This window comes from Salvia splendens, chromosome 7 (assembly GCF_004379255.2).
Source record: "Salvia splendens isolate huo1 chromosome 7, SspV2, whole genome shotgun sequence".
Lineage (NCBI taxonomy): Eukaryota > Viridiplantae > Streptophyta > Magnoliopsida > Lamiales > Lamiaceae > Salvia > Salvia splendens.
Genome location: NC_056038.1, coordinates 1,390,987 through 1,410,801, shown reverse-complemented (window position 1 = coordinate 1,410,801; position 19,815 = coordinate 1,390,987). Strand labels below are relative to the sequence as shown.

The following is a 19,815-nucleotide window of genomic DNA, read 5'->3' as shown; positions in this document are numbered from 1 at the left end:
CCAATATCCATGTTTAGTATTATATCACTATCTCCCATCCAAATTCAGACGTTATGATTACGGAGATTAAATATAAGTACTACTAGTATTTAGTCAATTAAATGAAGTGGAAAAACAAATAAAACAAATTGTAAGTATAAAGTATATAAGAGCATCCATCCAGTATAGACGGCATTCTCCAATAGCCCCGTCCTTTTTTGTCTACGGCCCCCATTTTTTGTCCATAGCCCCAATTTTTTATTTCCGCCATTATAGGCGGACACTTCCAATAGCCCCGAAATTTTATAACCAATTTTCATTTTAATTTTAATTCAATTATAAGTAATTAAATTTATCGGAGTAAACGTAATTATAAAAAACGGCTATAAGTGAAGAAATTAAAATTAAACACTACATTGTCGTCGTATTAAAGTGGGGGTAAAATTATACAGCGAAATATTAATATATTAAACATCATAATCCGCATTCAAACTAGGCCGCCACCTCCCTACGTGCCCAAACTTCTTCAACCAAATCGGCCTGGAGTGTGGTATGTGTCGTGCTCCTACGCATATCACTGAAACGTTGGATCAAATATTCATTGCTCCGTGGTACGCCCATCTGGATCGACGCCGAGGCGACACAGTCTTGTACTTGAGCCCTCTTCCGGTGCCCAGCGCTCTGCCGAAAATCTTTCATCTTCTATTATCATATTATGCAATATGATACATGTCATCATAATATTTGCGACATCATCTTTGTGCCAAACTCGTGCCAGGCACCGTAGAATGGCCCATCGCGCTTGGAGGACACCAAAAGCTCGCTCAACATCCTTCCTAGCACCTTCTTGTTTCCGCGCAAAGTATTGTTTCTTCGGTCCAACTGGTTGGCGAATTGTCTTGACGAATACGGGATACCGAAGATATATCCCATCTGCCAAATAGTATCCCCTACTATACTGCGTGCCGTTGGCTACGAAGTTGATTTCTGGACCCTCGCCCCGGCACTCGTCATTGAAGAGCGGCGATGACTGAAGAACATTGATGTCGTTGTTCGAACCGGCAACACCGAAATACGCATACCAGATCAGCAAGCGGTAGTCAGCAACGTCTTCCAGAATCATCGATGGATGTTTGCTTTTGAATCCAGTTGTGAACTGGCCTTTCCACGCCACCGGACAGTTCTTCCACTCCCAATGCATGCAATCTATGCTTCCTAACATTCCAGGGAAACCGTGGACCGAACCGTGCATATCCAGCAGACTTTGACACTCAGAAGGGGTGGGCTTTCGTAGGAACTCCCCACCAAATATTTCCCGAATCCTCTTACAAAACTGCCTAAGCACCATGAGGCTAGTCATCTCACCCATCTATAGGTATTCGTCGAACATATTAGCTGGTCCGGCGTACGCAAGCTGCCAGATTGCAGCGGTGCACTTCTGAAGCGTAGACAGCCCGATCCGACCAGTGCAATCACTCCGGAGGGTGAAGCACCCGTAATGCTCCGCCAATTTCGTTGCTATATGGTTGAAGAGGGGTTGCGACATTCTGAATTACCGACGAAAAATCTCGGGTGGATATCGGGGGTTATCCACAAAGTAGTCCGCCATTAGACGCTGGTGCGCACTGCTATGGTCTCGTCGGATGGTCCGCCGACGACTAATCGCACGAGGGATCGCGCCCTCCGCCACTTCCGCCGTGCGTTCCGCCGCTTCCTCCTCCTCGGCCTCATACTGCACCTCTTGGATCAAAGAATTCAATGCGTCGTTCCATAAATCGTCCATTTCAGACCACAAATTCTAGTGAGAGAAAATATGTGTGAGGGAGAGGTGGATTGGTGTGAAAATAATGAGAGGAATGAGGTCTATATATAGGTAAATTAAATTAAAAAAAAATATTTTCGGACATCCGCCCCGGAATAGGCGCGCTGGGCACCGCCCCACTATAGGCCGGCGCGCCTATCGCCCCGTTGCCCCGCCATCGCCCCGTCCTCGCCTGTTTCCGCCGATGGTGCGTCCGCCCCACTTTTTTTCGTCCGCCCCTCCCACTATAAATAGCCCCGGAATCACCCCCTCCGAGCCGTCCGCCCCCTTTTGCCTATAGTGGATGCTCTAAGATGAAATCAATGTTAAATTGTCTGAAAATTTATGAGTTTTGATCAAATTTTGGAGGGAATGAGTATAAAATATCCGTAGCATACTAGCATTGATTAGTTGAATAGCACAAAAAATGAATTTTCCTATTTTTCAGGACTTGAAAAATACAATCTCTCTCCACATAAAGACAGATTTCTCATGTCCTATTCCTCGAAGGCGAAGCTGAGTAATTTTATCCATATCCTGTATCAGCAGTGGGCCCCTATTCATGACTTCATTATGTGCTCATTTAAATAAATGAATAATTAGTACACTTATTTACTTTGTACTTTTATTATTTTAAATTTAAACTAATAATGTCATGACTTCATTATGCGCTGGTCTAAATAAATGAATAATTAGTAAATTTATTTACATTGAACTTTTATTTTTATTTTAACTAGTAATGTATGTGGGAAAAAAGTGGCTTCTGTCTACGACACTGTCGCGAACCTATAGAGATATACAAACGCTGACAAAATAAAATATTAGTAGTAAGTCATTAAACTAAGTACACATCCTTCTTTTATTGCAGTAAAAAAGGTGATTCCGTTGCCTTGGCGGCCTCCACACTTCAACCCGACATCATGTGAGAGGGTTCAATCAGGGTACGCAGTAGCCCGTTAAGGGAAATGTCCGACATCATGTGAGGGGGTTCAATCAGGGTACGCAGTAGCCCGTTAAGGGGAATGCCTTAACCCACTGGCTGTCAGAAGGCCATCTCCTAAGGCCTCACACTTGTGCCTGAGATATAGAAGTAACTACACAACAACAGTGGGTTCGATGCCTGAGAGATGGAAGCAACTACACGACAGTAGTGAGATTCGAACTCAGACTCATTGCAGCAAGATCTGCTCTTCTATTGCCAACTGCGCTACGCCCATTTCTTTTAGGTTACTTGTTCTACTAGACAATGCTATAAACATAGCCAAATTAACCCTACGCATAATTAATACTTATCGATATCAATTATCAATGTCACATCAAAACATTTAATTTTTCTTATCCTTATTACTTTGCAACACCTACCCTTTATTAATCATTAATGCCATCACGTAAACTCACTCATTAACTACACGGTTACAAAACATTCTTTGGACTTACTTAAAATAAGAAAATGAGCTTAATTACGTGCATAAACATATGTGCAAGATAAATATACATATAATTAAATTATTCTTATAAAAATTGTAAATAGAATATAACATTGTATTATGATGAAATTAATCTGACCACTGTACAAAATTTCCATGCAACAAATCAACCAACACCCATCCCAATTCGCTCCGTCCTCGTGCAAACACGTGGACTGCTCGTGCCAGCTAATTCATGTGGACGCCACGTGGCCCAATCAGGGCTTGACACATGCCGAGGGAGAACAATCAAACGGATATGCTTGATGCTCCAACCACTAAAATTCACCACGCGACTGGACTCGCATACACCCAGTATATCCTCTTCCACCACCATCAATATAAAATCTCATTTCCCCTCTACCTATTTTCATGCTTCGCTTCTCCAGAATATTCCCCCCGAATTCCCCTGCTTAATCCCCATTTATTATCCCAAATCCCTAGCTTTCCCTTCAACATTCCACACCAACTTCAATCACAAAAACTCTAAAATGTACAGTTTGACGAGGATGAAGAGAGTGACTGATCCATTGGATGAGAAGGTGAAGGCGCGGATCGTCGGATTCAGCAGCGGAAGCGAGCACAGCGCCGCCGCCGACGACGGCGACACCTCCCCCAGCCTCTCCGAGCTCTTCTTCGGCTTCAGCGGCGGCGAATCGTCGCCGGAGTGCTGCTGCGGCTCCGATTCGGAGACCGATTCCTCCGAATCGCCGAGCTGCCGGAATTCCGATCCGATTACTCCGATCGCGGTGGATCGGACGGACGAGTTCAGGAACGCGCTCGCTGCTCGCGCGGCGAATGCGGTTCAGATCTACTCCTCCGCTGGATCACCGGATAAGCATATTCTACGGAGGAATGTGATGTTGTTTCTGATGAATTGTGGCTACAATGCGGCGATTTGCAAGACGAAGTGGCCGAGCTGCGGCGGACTCACCGCCGGCAGCTACGAATTCATCGATGTTCTAACAACGGATCCGTCGCCGGCGCGGTACTTCGTCGATTTGGATTTCGCGGCGGAATTCGAGATCGCGCGGCCGACGATCGCCTACGAGCGGATGCTGCAGCTTCTGCCTAGGGTTTTCGTCGGAAAAATTGACGATCTGAAGCAGATTCTGAAATCGGTGAGCGACGCCGCGAAACGGTCGCTGAAGAGCCGGGGGCTCCACCTGCCGCCGTGGAGGAAGCACCGCTTCATGCAGAACAAGTGGCTCGGTCCGTACCGGCGGACGACCAACGCCGTGACGGCGTCGGTTCCGTCGAAAGCGCTTTCGGTTGATGCAGGTTACGGCGTTAAGTGCCGCGCCGTCGGATTTGAAGCCGGCCGTTTGATAGCTCCTTCCGCAGCCCGTACGAGAAGATTAATTGCAGGGGAATATTAATATAATAATCCTGTATTTTTTGAGAATATTTTAAAATATTTATTTTTGGTTTTTAGTTTAGTGTTGTCGTGTAGTGTTGGAAGAGCTCTTGTTTATTTTGTGGAAGCGTTATCCATTTGGTAAAATCGATAACATACGCGGCAAATGCACTTCGTGAGTGTGACGGCGTACATTAGCTATATCCCACGTGCAATTGTGTGTTTTGGATGGACCGTCAGATAGATATGACCAGAAGATATATTATGAGTTAAATCCAACGGTTCACATTTTTCCAAATTTTAGTTTGTTTTTATGAATTTTCAATTTCTCCATAAGCTCTCTTAAAATATGATTAAAAAAATATCTTTGTCGTCATTTTTTCTCAACATAGCACATAATATAGTAACGTCATCAATTTCGATTGCGAGCTACATTTACAACATATCACAAATGAACAATAGATATATTTCACATATGGGGAAAATAATAAATTAATGATTTTTATCATAAAATTGTAGGACAAACGAAATTTGACTATGGATTTTTCAATAATTTGCCCATATTTAAATTCTTAATGTAGAAAATTGCAATGAGATCCTTCCCATTTGTTGGTTTCAAAGAATTTTGATGAATATTTTTACGAGGGAAACTCGCATATATAAATTAAGTCTCTATTGAACATAACCGGCTATAACTCACCCATGTTTATTCAGTATTCAGTATATAACTCACCCATGTTTATTCAGTATTGAACATAACCGGCTATAACTCACCCATGTACATTGATTCGGAACCAATATCAGCAAGGAGAATCGCTAATTGATTATTCAATCTCTTATAGGGGTAAAAAAAAACATTTATTGCCGGATTTTTAAATTAGAGAGTATATAGGGGTTGTTTGTTCACATAAAGACACAATTCTTTTGTTATGTAGTACTGCATTATTATTTATTGGGCTAAGTGATGAAGATGAAATGAAATACTCCCTCCGTCTCGTCTCATAGTAAATGTCACGTTTGGAAGATGACATGAGATTTTAGGAGATGTTATTTTATGTGTTAAGTGATGAGAGAAAATATAATTTTATAATTGATGAAAAAGAGAACTTTTTCTAAAAGAGAAAATGTGACATCTTTTGAGGGATAAACTAAAAAGGAAAGTGTGACATCTATTATGAGACGAAGTGAGTAAAAAATAGAATAAAATAGAAAATAATATTTTTATTTTAAAAACCATAAACTTTGTTTGCTGGATAAATTATTTTCTAAATCTTAGTATATAAAATTGAGTGATGTGATGGCACTGTGTCTCTAAGTTTTGGAATTTAAAGTGAAGTATGGGACATAAAGTATAAAATTTAAAAATTCATAAGTTGAGCAAATCTTATCTCCTCCTAACCTAGTTCTTTCTCATAATGTCGGGATAATGTTAGTACAATCAACTTTATTTTTGTCTCGAAATAAAGTACAATTAACTTTGGGTAAAATACTTTTCATTAAAAGAAACACCCACATAATAGTAGTACTTGATTAAATTTTAAAATGTTTACGATGGAGTAAATGGTAGGACAATAAATAGTGGAGATTGATTGATAAGAATCATAAGTACCCGGTTTAATTAGGGTTTTTTGATGTGACGTATGATAAATAGTAGGAGTAATATTTCTGGTTCAATATTTTACGAAGTGGAATATTTTATGGAGTATAAATTTATTAGGGCACCCGCAACGCTGTGCCGTTGCGGTTCCTATGCCGTCCTGGCGGAACGGTTCCGCGGCGGCACGAGTTGCGGGGTGCGTTCCGTCGCCGTTCCGTGCCGTCGCCATTCCTATGCCGTGCCGCGTTCCGTTTCGCCACGCGTCGAGGCGACGTGGCGGCCTCCCATTCGACGCGTGAGGCCCACTCGCTGCCCCGCGAGTGGGCTTCGTCCGGTGACGCAATAATTCATTTTTTTTTAAATTCGAATTTAATAATTTTTTTTTTTTGGCAACGGTAATGAGACCGTTTTTTTTATATCCGTTTTTTATATCCGTTTTTTTTTTTATTTTATTTATTTACTCTATAAATACTCCTATTTCATACTCATTTCAATGAAAATATGGTCGACATCATGTATACGTGTATAATCTTGCACAACATGATTGTCCAAGACGAAGGACCCGAGGCGGGAAATTGGTTCGACGACGAATCCCCCGGAAGCTCAACCGCAAGTAGTCCGCCTCGAAGTGGAGCGCATCCGTCTATACAAGAACGGTTATCTATTCGTGCAAGGACACGCGACTCTAGTGCCCACACCCAACTCCAACATGATCTAATTGAGCACATTTGGACAAATTTTGGCGGATGAAATTATTAAAATTGTGTACTTTTATTTTTTTAGGATTTTAATTGTGTGCTTTTTATTTTTTTACGTTTAAGTTGTAATTTTTTTTAATGTTGTTTGTTTTTTAATAAAGTGTGTTTGTTTTTTAAAGTGTGTTTATTTAAATTGAATTGGGTTGGAAATAAAAAAAAATGAAATTGAATGAATAGTAATTTAAGGAACGGTTAAGGAACGGAGGGTTGCAGGTTCCGTTCCTTAGTTAAGGAATGGAGTAAAAAAGTACAGTGGGCCCCTCAAATAGTGGTTTAAGGAACGGTATAGGAACAGCGTTGTGGATGGCCTTAATAACTAGTACTAGTACAATTCTAAAATATTTATTTTTTCAATAATGAAACGAGATCAATTTTCTAGAACAGATTTAATATTTCATAGTGTATATATCACGCTCGCATTTTCTAAGGATAGAAAACATGGCGAATCGCGACTAGGGGAGGATTAAAGAAGCGGAAAAGAAAGGGGAAACAACAAAACTCGACCATAGCTCGAGATAAATGGGATAGCTCGAATTAAAATGAGAGTATTATCTCTACAATTGACAACTCAAAGGTATTATATCTCAACAATACATGAACTCAAAGGAAACAACATTCAGCGGAAACATTCGAGAGAACAATAATATTATGTATGAAGACATAATATAATCGGAACATTTAAAAGCAAACACAATTCTTCACCAGCTCTGCTCAACACCCACCGCGCTTGTCACCGCTCAACCTGCACATTTTTAAAACATATGCATGGCTGAGTACTTGATGCACGCAGTGGACTCATGCCAAAAACATTTCATAAAAAGAAATTTATCATACCACCATTGAGTGACCTGAGGTTTTAACTTTGAAAATGCCCGAGACACTAAAATCATTTCCATCGTAAAATTCGTGACTGCGCAGTCATTTTCCCATAGATATCTACCATATCTGATCCATTGATGACAAGGTATGTGACCACATTCCAAGTCACTAGACTGGCCGACCCAAAAGACGGCTCACGATCCCCATTGGTGTACACTAGCTTGAGTAGGGACTCACTCCCTAGTCAGACCCGAATTTGATTATCCATAGATGGCAAAAGCCACATCAGATAGGTTCCATAGAATAAAACAAAACATGGCATGACAAATATTCACATCATTTTTCACATAAAAAATACTTATGACATAATCCTTATTTAAAAAAAAAACTCACCTCAAACGCTTAACTCTTCAAACCCTTTCTTGTTCCAATCGCAACAACGTGCACAAATTCACCCTTTTTTAAATAACATGATGTGCACAATTAAACTTTACAAAATAAATAAATTTAACAATGCATGCATCTTAAGTGTGTGCTCAAATTATCATTCATTCTAATTTAATAAACAGATTCATCAATTAAACACATAACCCAAAAGTCCCTAATATACTAAAACTGTCGGTTCTCACTAAGAATAGGCCAAGTAGGTAAAATTCCAAAACACATAAATTCCAAATATGTAATGAACTAGATTAATCCAAAAGTATTTGACCGGTCCAATTAAACAAACTAAAGAAAGAAAAAGAATCACCCACTTCTAAGAGCATCCACTACGCGTCCCGCGCTGCTCGGGTTCCGTCCCGGAGGGACGGTTCCGCCGCTGGACGCGTTGCAACCCTCGTCCCGTCCCGTAGCCCGTCCCGTAGCCCGCATCCACGAGACAAGGGACGCGCCGGCCCGTCACGCGCCCGGGCGACGTGGCGCGCCCCCGATGCATGCATGACGCCCACTCGCTGGCCCGCGAGTGGGCGTCGTCACGGATGACGCAATAATTCATTTTTTTAAATTCGAAAATCAAATTTAATTAAAAAAAAAAATCAAACGGTAATGTTACCGTTAATTTTTTATTTTCTTTTTTTTTTTAATTTTATTTATTTATTTACTCTATAAATAATCCTATTTCATACTCATTTCACACACAATCACACATCTATTCCTCTCAAATCCTCTCTATCACTCCAATTTCCATCTTAAATCAACTCAAAAAAATGGATCATTTTTGAGCAAATGCGTCAATCCGATTTTTTCTTTTTTTTTTTAAGTTTAAGTTGTAATGTTGTTTTAATTTTAATGAATTGTGTTTGTTTAAATTTAATTGGGTTGTAAAAAAAATAAAAAATGAAATTGAATGAATAGTAATTAAAAGACGGAATAAGGGACGGTTAAGGGACGGAGCGTTGCAGGTTCCGTCCCTTAGTTAAGGGATGGAGGAAAAAAGGACAATGAGACCTTCAAATAGTGGTCAAATAGTAGTTAAAGGACGGTATAGAGACAACGTAGTGAATGGTCTAATACTCCAAACACCACACGTATATACTCCCTGCCCAACACATATTTATATACTAGCTAGTACATTACCAAATCGATCTTGAAAAGACAAAATCAAAACTAAAAGTATATACTCCCTCAATACTACTACTACTTTATTTAAAGTATATACTCCCTCAACACACGTACACTTAGTCAATCACTAAAAGTTAAAAAAATAAACAAATAAACTATTACTCCTATTCCCTACTCTTCCTACACGTACACAGCCATTCCACTCCTATTTCCTCTCTCTCTCTCATCTTCTACAATTCACAAAACGTAAACAATCCCAACTCCCATCTCTTTTTACTAAATTTTCGTATTATCATTCTCAAAACTCTCTCTCTCTAGTTCTCAAATTGGGAAACAAAGTGAGGCAGCTCCATCTCTCTCATTCTGCTGTCTCCGTTCACACACCGCAGTTGTCACTCTCACGCCGGCGTCCGTCGGCATCAGCATCTAAGTCGAGTGGCGCCGCCTCTCCCCTTTTTCCCACTCAAAACTAATCTTTTATTTATTTCACAGTTTTATTTAATTTCAGAGTTGATTAACGAATTGGCAAACTATAGGATTCAAAGAGGGCCAAAGCACTCCATCGGGAAAAGGTCTCTCGAAAGATTTCAAAGTGCTGTATTAATTTCATTTGAGTGAACTTACGTGAATATGAAAAATGTCATGGAGAAAGAAACGTGGGATTTGAGTATACCTCTAATTTGATGGATCAAAATTTGTGGAACAACAATTTTGGAAACTCACGGCTGCCCTACTCCTTTTGCTTTCTCGGAATTTGGAGGAAAGGTAAAATTATGGAACGGTTTGGATATATATATATATAGGATTGTATTCAAATCTTTTTTCCATATTTTCTCCTATTTCCTTCTTGATCTCAGCCTCACGATTTTGTCATCCGACGGTTAGATTGATGCCACGTGTCATTTAATAATGCAGATTTTCAGTTAAATAATGCACACCGACTAATAATGCACCGTTATAGTGTAATAATGCAGATCATCTGGACCGTTAATGAATGAGATCTAACGGTCCAGATTAAGAAGGAACTTATATCTAAGGGGAGAAAATGAGTTTAACACTATATATTCACATATAAAAATGGTAGATTTGAAACTGGTACGGAGTAGTTGAGATATATATGGGCTACACGTTTGGAGATGGCAATTGACAAAATTGAGAATATATCCCTCTTTTTCAGGATTGTGGAGGGATTTGAGGTATTCGTGGATTTGAAGAGTGGCACATATATTTGGACCTTATAGAAAAAAAATTAAGAGGACTGATTTTGGGCTCAAAGGGGCATTCAACTAAATAAAAGAATTGGGCTAGCAAAAAGAATTATTTCTTAGGCCCATATGTAAATTCCTTTTCCATCGTCGAAATCACATGTCTCGTTCTTTGGTCTTCCATTTGCATCTTTTTCATTGGTCGTAAGTCGAGTCCTTCAAACGTATAAACAACTTGAATTTTTTTAAAAAAATTTGGTTGTACAAATGACGTCTTCGAGAACAAATAAAAAAAGGTAGGAAAAGTCAGGGTGTTACAGTATACGAAATGTGACGTAGAAAAATTGATTTTGTAATATTATAGAAAATTTGTTTAATGGTGGTATACTAATCTAAACAATAGTTTAGTATAATTAAACATGATACTATAAACAAAACATAAGTTTGTGTGGGTGTGTGTGTGTGTGTGTGTGTGTGATGGATAATATAAAAAATTTGATGAATGAGATAAAATTGGCTTTATGTGCAATGATATATAGTGTGGCGACAATTTTTAGTTTGCCGTTTATTTAATTTGGTCATTTACACATATTTTAAATGATTGAAGTATGTAGCTGTAATTGAATAAAAATAGATGAGAAAAAAATCAGTTATATAAAATAAAATTTTAATATTTCTTGATTAAAAAGAAAAACTCAAGCCTAAAAAAATGAGGAAGAGTGCAAATAAACTCAAAATTACAAAATAGAAAATACTAAGAACATAAACACAATAAAGACTAAACAGCAATACTAAGAACGAGCTGATTTTAGTTAAAATTATTTTATTAGATTAAAATTTAATATAATTGGATATATTATTTAAAATAATTAAATATATAATTTCTGCAGTTAAAAAGATTGGGCTGGAATATGACTTCATCCTACGACCTCAAACTTGATAATCTAGACATGATTAAAACAATACTATGTTGAAGCATTTGAAACTCAAGAAGGGTGATTCGGAGCTCTGCTATGAACATGCGATCTCCTGCAAAGTGCTTGAGAGGTTCAAATTATCTCTAAGAAACTCATGCGATCCCGCATGAGTTTCTTAGAGATAATTTGAACCTCCCTGATACCTTGAACGAGATTGTATCTTCACAACATAGCTCCGAATTATTACTCTTTTTGAGTTTCAAATGCTTCAACACATGGAGTATTTTCTAGATCATGTCTAGACTGTTGAGATTGAGGTGAACACACACAATAATTTTAGAATGAAATGCAAATGAATTTTCCATACTTAGTCATTATTTTTTGGGATATTGATCCTAAAATTATGAACTTTGGCTCAAAATTTTGATATTTTCAAACTTTAAACATGATTAGAAATATTACAAACTTTGCATTCGGTGTCTTATTCCATTTGAGAGAATGGTTATCGATTAGTGTAGCTTGTGACTATGTCTATCTGAAAGCTCCTTCTCATATCTTTGATGCTTTGATTTCAGAAAAAAATATTCATGGGTGGTGATGCCTTGGGCAAAGACTGGATTTAATATAGCCAAAATATTTGTGCTATTGAATTTGTTCTCTTTTGTTCTTGACTGAATTGTTTGATTCAATGCCTAATCGGCTAATCCCTTTTGGGAATATATTATTGGCCCAATCCGATCCAAAAAAAAAAATCCAAACTATGAAATTTGATCCGAAGAATCCAAAATATTATAAAAATGCAATAAAAATCTGAAAATTAAATTGCAAAATTAAGTGAATGTGCCACATTTTTTACATCTCAAAATGAGTGTTATAAATATGGAGAATATGAAACTTGATACACATTTCCGAAATGCATAATTAGTAACATATTCTCAAAATGCATAACACGCTTTAGAAAATATAACCACACTAATTCACACAACATATTATGTATATCCATATGTATTGAATATCATACTAATAAGGAGCAAGATAGTACATAATTAGCCCATAAATCTTATAAATATGACATATTATCTTCGGTGAGAAGAATCAAAATTGGTGGAGAGAAAGAGATCGGTGGTGTACAAGTTTAATCACGGTAAACTTTCATATAATTTTATATGTACTTATAAATTTGAATTTTATTTCGAACATATCTCTTCTACAATTTTATATGGGGATGTGTTTTGCACCTTGCAAATCACATAACATCAGAGAGGTTTTGATCGAGCTCACACAAAATGTGCAGAGCTATCGATTGAACTCTTAGCCACAGAGCCCGACCCGAACCAAGGCTTCAATTGTGAGGATTCAGTGATGCACACTCGAACTTCATATTAGTATGATATTATACCTTTATAATATTGTTTTTGGAATGCTTCCTAAAACGCCTCCTATTAGAAGGGGAGTAGCACTTATATGTTGGTTGAAGTTAATAATGATACAATTTTTTTAAAATTTCTTTAGTGTTTGTAAATCTCCGCTTATATATATTGTTTATTATTTTACAGAAAAATAGAGAGTGGTCTCTAAGAGCATCCACAACCGTGCTCTTGCCAGCGGCACGGTTGTGGGCCCGGGCGGTACTATTCATGCCTGCTCTCTGGCAAGAGCACAACACCCACAACTGTGCTCTTTCGCAAGGACGAGCACAATTAATATAAAATTCAATTACACAAAAACATTTCCATAATATTAAAATTCATTTAAAACCCACAATAAATATTACAAATGACAAATAAAATTAAACATTGCATAATTAAAATCCTAAAAATTAAAAATTACATAATTAAAATCCTAAAAATTAAAAATTACATAATTAAAATCCTAAAAATTAAAAATGACACTACTCGTTGCCGAATTTCGCCCACATGTGGTTGATTAGGTCTTCTTGTAGTTGATTGTGGATTCGAGTATCGCGCATTGTGTGTCTTGTCTCGATCCTCTGGCCAACCGTCGTATGCTCGCCTCGGCGTAGGGGAGACCTCGCTGTTGAGCTTCCGGCTTCGTCCTCGTCGTAGAAGCTAGCCGCCCTCGGCCCTTCGTCGGCTATAATCATGTTGTGTAATATAATACACGTGAACATGATGTCGGCGATATTATTCACGTACCACAGCCGAGCCGGGGCCTTCACAATGTTGAATCGAGCTTGAAGGACCCCGAAGGCTCTTTCGACATCTTTCCGCGCTGACTCTTGACGCTGCGCAAAAAGAACCCGTCTCGGGTCGTGCGGGTTGTGGAGCGTCTTCACGAACGTCGACCACCTTGGGTAGATACCATCGGCGAGATAGTAACCCATGCGGTATATATTTCCGTTGATGGTGAAGTCGATCGCCGGTGCTACACCATTCATCACATCATTGAAGAGTGGTGACGAATATAGCACATTCAAGTCGTTGTTGGATCCAGCAACGCCGAAATATGCATGCCAAATCCATAGGCGGTAGTCGGCGACCGCCTCAAGGATAAGCGTTGGGCCGCCGCCTTTGTGACCGCTCAAGTGTTGCCCCCTCCAAGCAGTCGGACAATTCTTCCACCTCCAATGCATGCAGTCAATGCTGCCAAGCATTCCGGGAAAGCCATGGACTGATTCGTGAAGACGAAGCAACCGTTGGCAATCATCAGTGGTGGGTGCTCGAAGGAATTCATCCCCAAAAGCAGAACGAACGCCCTCGCAAAAATTCTTTAAACATAGGATTCCAGTGGACTCACCGATATGCAAATACTCGTCGAACATGTCGGCCGTTTGCCCAGTAGCGAGTTGTCGGATGGCACACGTACACTTCTGCAACGCCGTGATACTTTGCCGGCCGGCTGCATCTACACCTGTTTGAAAGTATTCAACACGTGCGGACAATGTGTTGACAATTCGCATGAACAAGCGCTTTGACATGCGAAAACGGCGCCTGAAGTAATCTGCCGGAAACCGCGGCTGGTCGGCAAAGTAGTCGGCAACGAGCCTTTCGTGGGCTCCCTCCCGGTCACGATGGATGTACCGTCGATTTGATCTGGTTCGTTGAGGAGGAGGAGCAGGGGTATTCGCCGCGACATATGCTTCGTAAGCGGCACGATGTTGTTCGTAGTATTCTTGTTCTTCGCGTTCCGCTTCCGCCATAATATGGGTGAAATCCATTTGAGAATTTGAGTGGGGGATGAATGTGTTGATAGTTTGTATGAGAATTATGAATGAGAGATGAATGAGAGATGATTTGATGTGATAAATGGATGATGAATGTGTGTATTTATAGATGATTTTGGGGAAAAAAAAAAATCAAAAAAATTCAGAAAAAACGGGAAAAAAACGGCCATATTTTTGGGATTTGGAAATATTTTTTTTTATTTTTTAGCATTATTTATAATTAAATACCGATTTTTAAAAAAAAAATAAAAAAAAGTTTAAACACAACGGCTATGCCGTTGACGAATGGGAGCGCGCCACGTGTGCGTCCGCTGGCACGGACGTGCTCGATACATCGAGCAGCGCCGTGCCAGCGGCGCGGCTGCAGCGGCGGCGGTCCTGCGCCTTGCCAACGGCGCGGACTGCGGTGGCGTCTTTCGCCACCGCTGCGGATGCTCTAAAGAAAGACCAAATTCATCCATTCAAAAATGAAGCCATACCAACCATTAGAAATCATCACAAATATCCTTTTGAGACTCTTTGTTCGAAGCATTGCAATTTGCAAATGCATTTGTAAAATCATGGCTTAATCTCATTGAGAGCGACGTTTTTGTCACGTCTCATATTTCTAAATTCAGCCCCGCCCTAGTGGTTTCCATTACCAAGTGGGATTCAAATAGGTTTTATGTTTTCAAATTGGAAGACGAGTTCGAGCCATTTTCAAATAAGTTCGATGTTCTTGCCAAGTATGGTCCAATCACCAAGTTTGATTTTCGTCTGAGAATCAATAATACAATGTTCTGCCAATGATCTGCTTCTTTTAATAAAATGCTATGTCAACAGCACTCTTTCCTTACATGAACGCCACTCTCATTTTACGCATATTTAGTGTTGCTTATTTCGATTTATATATTTAGTTTAATTCTAATACATTAAAAAATATTAAAAAAATTAATTTTACAAAATTTATAAAAATCAAACTCAATTTGCTCGTTTTCTATAATTTTAAATTAATTAATAAAAATAATAAATCAAACTATATAAAAATTATAAAAGTAAAATTTTTAATATTATTTTTTAATCAGTATATTATAACAAATTAAATATGCATCAAACAAATATGTTCTTCTAAAATTCCTTAGTTGGCAATTCGCGTCATCTTCTTCACTCAATTTCAGCTGGTAAATCTGCTCAATCCGTATGAATTTGAATTATGCTCACCTCTACCACTCGAAAACATCTGCCCTTAATATCTACTCTTGTTATTTGAATTAGACTTTTCCTTTTTGAATTAGGCTTTTTCATGTTGCTTAGTTTGAAGTAAGGGTTTTTATCTTCTTGTTGCATTTTTTTTTGGTGATATTGTCTATTGAGGCTGCGACGTTGGAATTAGATGTTGGTAGGGATTGGAAGAAAAGGATTTTAATACCCGATGATTGCACTCCTTCCGATTGTAGTTATTGTTGAATATTAATCGAGTTTCACTCCTTCCGATTGTTGGTGTTGCTGTGGAATTCAGAAGTTTTGAGTTTCACTCCTTTTAATTATTGTTGTTGCTAATTAGAATTTGGAATTCAGAAATTTTGAGTTTCACTCCTTTCAATTATTGTTGTAGCTAATTAGAATTAGGAAATTAGAAATTTTGAGTTTCACTCCTTTCGATTGTTGTTGTTGCTAATTAGAATTTCCAATTCTGAATTTTTGAGTTTCATCAGCCATGGCGTCTCTCCCGGGCCCCACCAATCCCTTCCCACCGTCGTTCAGCCGGCCGAACCATGCCCGAACTCGGATTAATATCACCATGAAACCCGACCCGCAGCCGCCAAATGCCGGTGGAAACATGGTCACTACAGCTGAGAGGAGATTGGGGCAAGCCAAGATGAAGGAGGTGGAAAATCGAGAGAGGAAGGAGCAAACCAACAGGAAGATAGCGTCGAAAAAGGCCATTTCGATTATTCTCAGGAGAGAAGCTACGAAAGCGGTGATCGAGAAGAAGAAAGGGGGATCCAAGAGGCTGTTGCCGAAATCTGTTCTCGATGCCCTTCATGAGAGGATCACTGCTTTGCGTTGGGAGTCTGCTCTCAAGGTCTGTTGTCTGATTTCAGAACTCTCCGTTATTTGATTCGATTTTGGTTTTGTTGTTTGGCATTAAAGTATCTACCTTTTTGTTTGTTTCTTGGTTTTTGAAGATTTATTGGTGAAGAATTAGTGAATTGGAGATAGGAAAGTTTTGAATGTAGTTTTCTTTGGTGTGAAATATGGATTCTGGTGATTCAAGAATCGAGTGATACAAATGGCCAGAGTTTAGCTAGTTTGGATGCAGTTGGCGTGAAACAGAGTGTGATTCAAGAATGTATGTAGTACTATTTGAGTGTGGATGGAAGTGTTTCGGCTGGATAGAGTGCCGTTTTTTTGCATTGCATTCGGGTCGCCTTTGGTGGGAAATACTGCAATCGTATTATGGATGTTTTTTTCCTGATTTCAGAAATTCCCTTGATTTTATTTCAATTCTGGGCTTGTTGTTTGGTGTAAAGTCTCTACATTTTTGTTTGATTCATGTTGTTGAAGAGTTTTTGGTGATGAATTTATAAATTGTGCTAACGTGAATGTTATATGCCGGGTGCGTTTTTTTTCCTGATTATCTGTTTTGTGGTAGTGTGTGTCAGATATCGAGTGTGGGATCAATAGGAGCTAGAAGAGTTTTGGATGTAGTCTCTTTGGTGTGAAATATTGATTCCGATGATTCAAGAAATGAGTGATAAAAATGGCTCTCGGCAGGATGTGTGTCATATTTGAGATATTGTAGTATTTGAGTTCGAAACTGTGAGAGATTGAAGTGTTTCAGCTGGATAGAGTGTCGTATGTATTGCATTCGGGTCGCCTTAGGTGGGAAATACTGCAATCTGATGTTGGTTAGTTTGAAGTGTGATTCGAGAATTGAGTGAAGAAGGTGAGCTGGGACGGTCTGTGGGGTGTTAAGAGTGATTCATGTAACTCGAGTCATTCATGAATTTGAAGACGAGAAATTTGATTGATCCGACTCTTTACATGATGTTTTCAGGTTTTTGAACTCCTGCGCGAGCAAGTCTGGTACAAGCCGTATGCTGGTATATATGTGAAGCTCATCACCATGCTCGGAAAATGTAAGCAACCTGAGATAGCTCATACCTTGTTTCAGGCAATGATTGATGAAGGGTGTGTGGCGGACCGAGAAGCTTACACTGCTCTTATGTCTGCCTACAGCCGGAGTGGCCTTTTCGATAGAGCGTATTCCATTCTCGACCAGATGAAGAAGATCCCCGACTGTCAACCTGATGTGTACACGTACTCCATCCTCATAAAGTCTTGCCTGCACGTTTATGACTTTGACGCAGTTAACTCTCTCCTCTCGGAAATGGAAGTACACGGGATCAGACCATCCACGGTCACGTATAATACTCTCATTGATGCGTATGGAAAAGCGAAGAAGTAATTCTCTCTTCCCTTCTCTACATATGGTCTAAGATGTGAAAAAATCGTTTCAATCGTTTGCTACTAACAGGTTCGTGGAGATGGAATCCGTGTTGGTACAGATGCTCCGGCAGCCCCACTGCGAACCCGATGTCTGGACCATGAACTCGACGCTCAGGGCTTTCGGGGGCAGCGGGCAGATAGATATGATGGAGAAATGCTACGACAAGTTCCTGAAAGCCGGAATCGACCCCACCATCAAGACATTCAACATCCTCCTCGACGCCTACGGCAAAACGGAGAACTACGAGAAGATGAGCGCCGTGATGCAGTACATGCAGCGGTACCACTACACCTGGACGCTCGTCACCTACAACATCGTCATAGATGCGTTCGGGAGAGGCGGTGACGTCAAGCAGATGGAGTTCTTGTTCCGGCTGATGCAATCCGAGAGGATCAAGCCCAACTGTGTGACTCTGTGTTCTCTCGTGCGAGCCTATGGGAACGCAGGGAAGCTCGAAAAGATCGCGGCTGTTCTGCGCTTCGTCGAGAACTCCGACGTTACCCTCGATACCGTGTTCTTCAACTGCTTGATCAACGCCTACGGCCTGATGGGATGCATCGCAGAGATGAAGGGGGTGACCGAGATGATGAAGAGGCGGGGCTGCAAACTCGATAAGGTCACGTACCGAACGATGATCAAGGCATTCTCGATGAACGGGATGACGGGCCACGCCAAGGAGCTTCAGAAAGAGCTCCGTTCGATGTAGATGAGCGTTTACTTTGGATGATAGGATAGATTGATTTCAAAATGTAGTTAAATATATGATGTAGTATCATTTTTTGGTAAATTGAGCTACATATTTGAATTATCTATATGGGTAAGGTGATCAAATGCAAACTCTAAATATTATACAAACTTTAAACTATGATCTACACTGTCAAAAAATATAACAGATTATAAGATAATAGAAACAAAAAATGTCAACACAATGTCAACGGTTCATATTATATTGACACTGTGTTGACATTTTCTATTGCTACTATTTTATCATCTGTTGATATTTTTAACGATCCAGATTATAGTTTAGAGTTTGTAGAGTTTGCGTTTTATCACTACCCATCTATATGTTATATTATCAGGTTACATGTCAAATTAGTCGATAGTCAGTTAGTCACTTTTTTTTGTAATTATCTTAGTAGCTCTTATTTTTCACAGCAATTCATTAAAAATTAAGCTCAAGTTCGAATATTGAAGATCTGACCCAAATACGTCCTGAACCCGAATTGCAAAGATCCGGCCCAGTTACGTACAAACCGTCTCAATTCAATCACTTTAAAGTCATCACTTTAAATTCAATCAAAATTATAATAATACAATCAACAATTTTTTTAAATTTCAGAATTGACCATAAAATGATTTTTCAAACAATTTATCCCTAAAAAGTCATCTTTTTGTCTTTTTCGACAATTCGTGTCCATGTTTACTTCTCTGAATTACTCCTTTTCCTTTTTGACGGTGATAAATTAAATCTACATAATATTAACTATTCGAAGAATTATACTTTAATGTAACACTTCCTATTTATTCAATTCACAAAAATACGTAGTAAATTAAATTAAATTACTTTATGTTATGGAATAAATTAGTTTCATAAAGAGTTATGCATTTACAATTCCTACACCGCCCCCTGTTTTACAAAACCACCACCGACCACTGAATAAACTGTTTAAGCATTT

At 39.1% G+C, this 19,815-nt stretch overlaps 2 protein-coding genes across 5 annotated transcripts; both read left to right on the top strand.

Annotated features, from left to right (window-relative positions):
* Nucleotides 1-3,462: 3,462 nt before the first annotated feature.
* On the top strand, nt 3,463-4,877 carry LOC121811139. Its single transcript, XM_042211935.1, has one exon. The coding sequence runs from the start codon at nt 3,513-3,515 to the stop codon at nt 4,623-4,625; it is 1,113 nt and encodes a 370-aa protein (XP_042067869.1). The 5' UTR covers nt 3,463-3,512; the 3' UTR covers nt 4,626-4,877.
* A 10,853-nt stretch (nt 4,878-15,730) lies between these two features.
* Nucleotides 15,731-18,947, top strand: LOC121811257 (pentatricopeptide repeat-containing protein At5g48730, chloroplastic-like). Of its 4 annotated transcripts, none has more exons than XM_042212080.1 (4): nt 15,731-15,806; nt 16,341-16,711; nt 17,687-18,093; nt 18,167-18,947. In XM_042212080.1, the coding sequence occupies exons 2-4, from the start codon at nt 16,343-16,345 to the stop codon at nt 18,843-18,845; spliced, it is 1,455 nt and encodes a 484-aa protein (XP_042068014.1). In that variant the 5' UTR covers nt 15,731-15,806; nt 16,341-16,342; the 3' UTR covers nt 18,846-18,947. The 4 variants fall into 4 exon arrangements, with proteins under 4 accessions (XP_042068014.1, XP_042068016.1, XP_042068017.1 ...); XM_042212082.1 differs by having other exon boundaries at nt 15,762-15,806; nt 16,332-16,711; XM_042212083.1 differs by lacking the exon at nt 15,731-15,806 and adding an exon at nt 15,814-15,945.
* Nucleotides 18,948-19,815: the final 868 nt, after the last annotated feature.

What these genes read in the sequence shown, in the direction of transcription:
- LOC121811139 (XM_042211935.1), top strand. Translation starts at nt 3,513, where the DNA reads ATGCTCCAACCACTAAAATTCACCACGCGACTGGACTCGCATACACCC.
- LOC121811257 (XM_042212080.1), top strand. Translation starts at nt 16,343, where the DNA reads ATGGCGTCTCTCCCGGGCCCCACCAATCCCTTCCCACCGTCGTTCAGC. An exon ending in GTTGGGAGTCTGCTCTCAAG is followed by an intron (nt 16,712 to 17,686) that starts GTCTGTTGTCTG and finishes TGATGTTTTCAG; the next exon opens with GTTTTTGAACTCCTGCGCGA. An exon ending in GCGTATGGAAAAGCGAAGAA is followed by an intron (nt 18,094 to 18,166) that starts GTAATTCTCTCT and finishes TGCTACTAACAG; the next exon opens with GTTCGTGGAGATGGAATCCG.